Raw genomic sequence first — 1,977 nt, 5'->3', positions numbered from 1 at the left:
GGGGGAAAGGGGGACATATGTAATACAACAATAAAGAATTATTTTTAAAAAATTTTTAAAAATCCATTCCTCTTAGAAACTGGGGCTCGGAGAGGTGAAGTGATTGTTGAACACCACACAGCTGGTGAGCAGAGGCGCCCAGCCAGCTCCAGGCTGCCCTGGCAGGAGCCCAGGTCTCACTACCCCCAGCATCCTTGGCCTGCCCCCGACGTGCTGCCTGGCTGACTCACCTTCCCATCTGGCACTCGGCTATATCCACTGAAGTGCAGGGGCCCTGGCGCCGTGGGCCTGGAGTTGGAGAGGTGGGGGCCCGGGCAGGAGCCTGGGCAGAAGGGCAGGCAGGCCCAGCAGCACAGCAGGACATAGGCAGCAGAGAAGCCCGCAGAGCACAGGATGACGAGCAGGAGCCGACCCTGGGGAGACAGCGGTCATAGGTGGGGATGTGGGCAATATAGGCAGAGTAGGAGGATGGCGGCATAGGCAACGCCCATACTCACCGCCTCCCACAACCACATTAAACTTACAACGAAAATACAGAACCATCATCCAGAACCGCTGGAAAGCTGGCTGAATGGAGGTCCTTCAACTAGAGAAGGAAAGAAGAAAGCACCCTGAGACTGGTAGGAGGTGCAGAGGCGCAGAACGAGCTGGTCCAGCACCCACATGTGCCACTTTTTTAACTGGAAGAGAGATTGTCTCAGCAGAGGCTGCCCAGAGGAGCAAGGGGTCCCAGCCCCGCACCAGACCCCCAGCCCAGGATTCCACAGCTGGGAAAAGAAGTCCCTACAGGCAGTAAGAACTACAGGCTGTAAAAACCAGTGTGGATTGGGGCTCAGTGACACGGAGGTTACTGGAGACCCAGCTGTTCATCTTAAAAGGTTGGCACACATACTGAACTTACAAGGTCCTACTTCCTCCGAGCTCCAGCACCAGGGCAAGGCTTTGGGGAAACCAGACATATACGAGGAGGAACTGGATTGTCTGGCAGGAACTCAGAGGTGGCTTTCTCCCAGATGGAGGTGCTCACAGGGATCTTTGTTCCTATGCTGGCACCTCCCAGGTCGCAGGGCTGACTGGCAGCCATTTCCGTTTCCTCTGCCGTGGTGATTCCTTAAGATCCTGTCTCATCCAATTTATAACCCCACCCAAGCTAAAAGCAGCAGCTTTTGCATATGAATGGCCTGTCCTTGCTCAGGCTAAAATCTGTTAAATAAGCTGCAGCTGGCTCAAGAAGCCCCAAACTTATCAATAAAAGGCCCAAGACCTGGCACCAGCATCAGCCTGCCTTGCTTCACAGCTGGGCCTCATCCAGGCGCTTCAAAACCTGATACAAAGAGGAGGAATCTGCAGATCTCTCTGTAGCTCCCACTGGGTGGCCCCAGGCAATGGCTGACTTTGCACCTCCCTGGAGACCCAAGAGCCAGTGTACCCAGTGGTCAGTGTCAGACCATGTCAGATTATAACTCTACACATCCATAAGCAACACACTCAAGGGGCAGACTCAGCACCAAAGTCCTGCTCCATAGGGGTGACTCCTGCATAGCAGCTCTCCCACCACAGTTACAGCTGGTCCTCACAGCCAATTGGCCTGGAGGTCAATTCCTCCCAGTGACACCAATAGCAATCAAGTCTCAACTACAAGAAGACTGTGCTCACAGCCCACAAAGGGGTGCACCTAGAGCTCCCAGCTCAGGTGACTGGGGAGACTGAGCCACTGGGCCCTATAGAACACCTACTACACAAGGCCACTCTACCAATTCAAGGAGACATAGAAGCTCTATCTAATACATAGAAACAAACACAGGGAAGTAGCCAAAATGCAGAGACAAAGAAACATGTCACGAATGAAAGAAATGGAAGAAAGCAAAATACTGAATATAGAATTCAAAACCACAGTTACAAGTTTACTCAAGAATCTTCTACAAACTTCAAAAATCTTCCATTTCCAAAAAAGAAAGGAAAAATTTAAGCATACAC

The 1,977-nt window shown here is 51.9% G+C and overlaps 1 protein-coding gene across 1 annotated transcript in view; it reads right to left on the bottom strand.

The window, feature by feature from the left end:
• The window catches only part of ST6GALNAC4 (ST6 (alpha-N-acetyl-neuraminyl-2,3-beta-galactosyl-1,3)-N-acetylgalactosaminide alpha-2,6-sialyltransferase 4), a 10,807-nt gene that overhangs the window by 6,250 nt on the left and 2,580 nt on the right, over nucleotides 1-1,977 (bottom strand). The window contains exon 2 of the mRNA XM_006768525.2: nucleotides 231-413. Coding sequence (XP_006768588.1) covers nucleotides 231-413 — 183 coding nt within the window. The remainder of the gene's footprint in view (nucleotides 1-230; nucleotides 414-1,977) is intronic.

Source organism: Myotis davidii, unplaced genomic scaffold (assembly GCF_000327345.1).
Source record: "Myotis davidii unplaced genomic scaffold, ASM32734v1 scaffold142, whole genome shotgun sequence".
In the NCBI taxonomy this organism is placed as follows: domain Eukaryota; kingdom Metazoa; phylum Chordata; class Mammalia; order Chiroptera; family Vespertilionidae; genus Myotis; species Myotis davidii.
The sequence above is the reverse complement of the archived record's forward strand: the minus strand, read 5'-3'. Positions and strand labels throughout refer to the sequence as shown.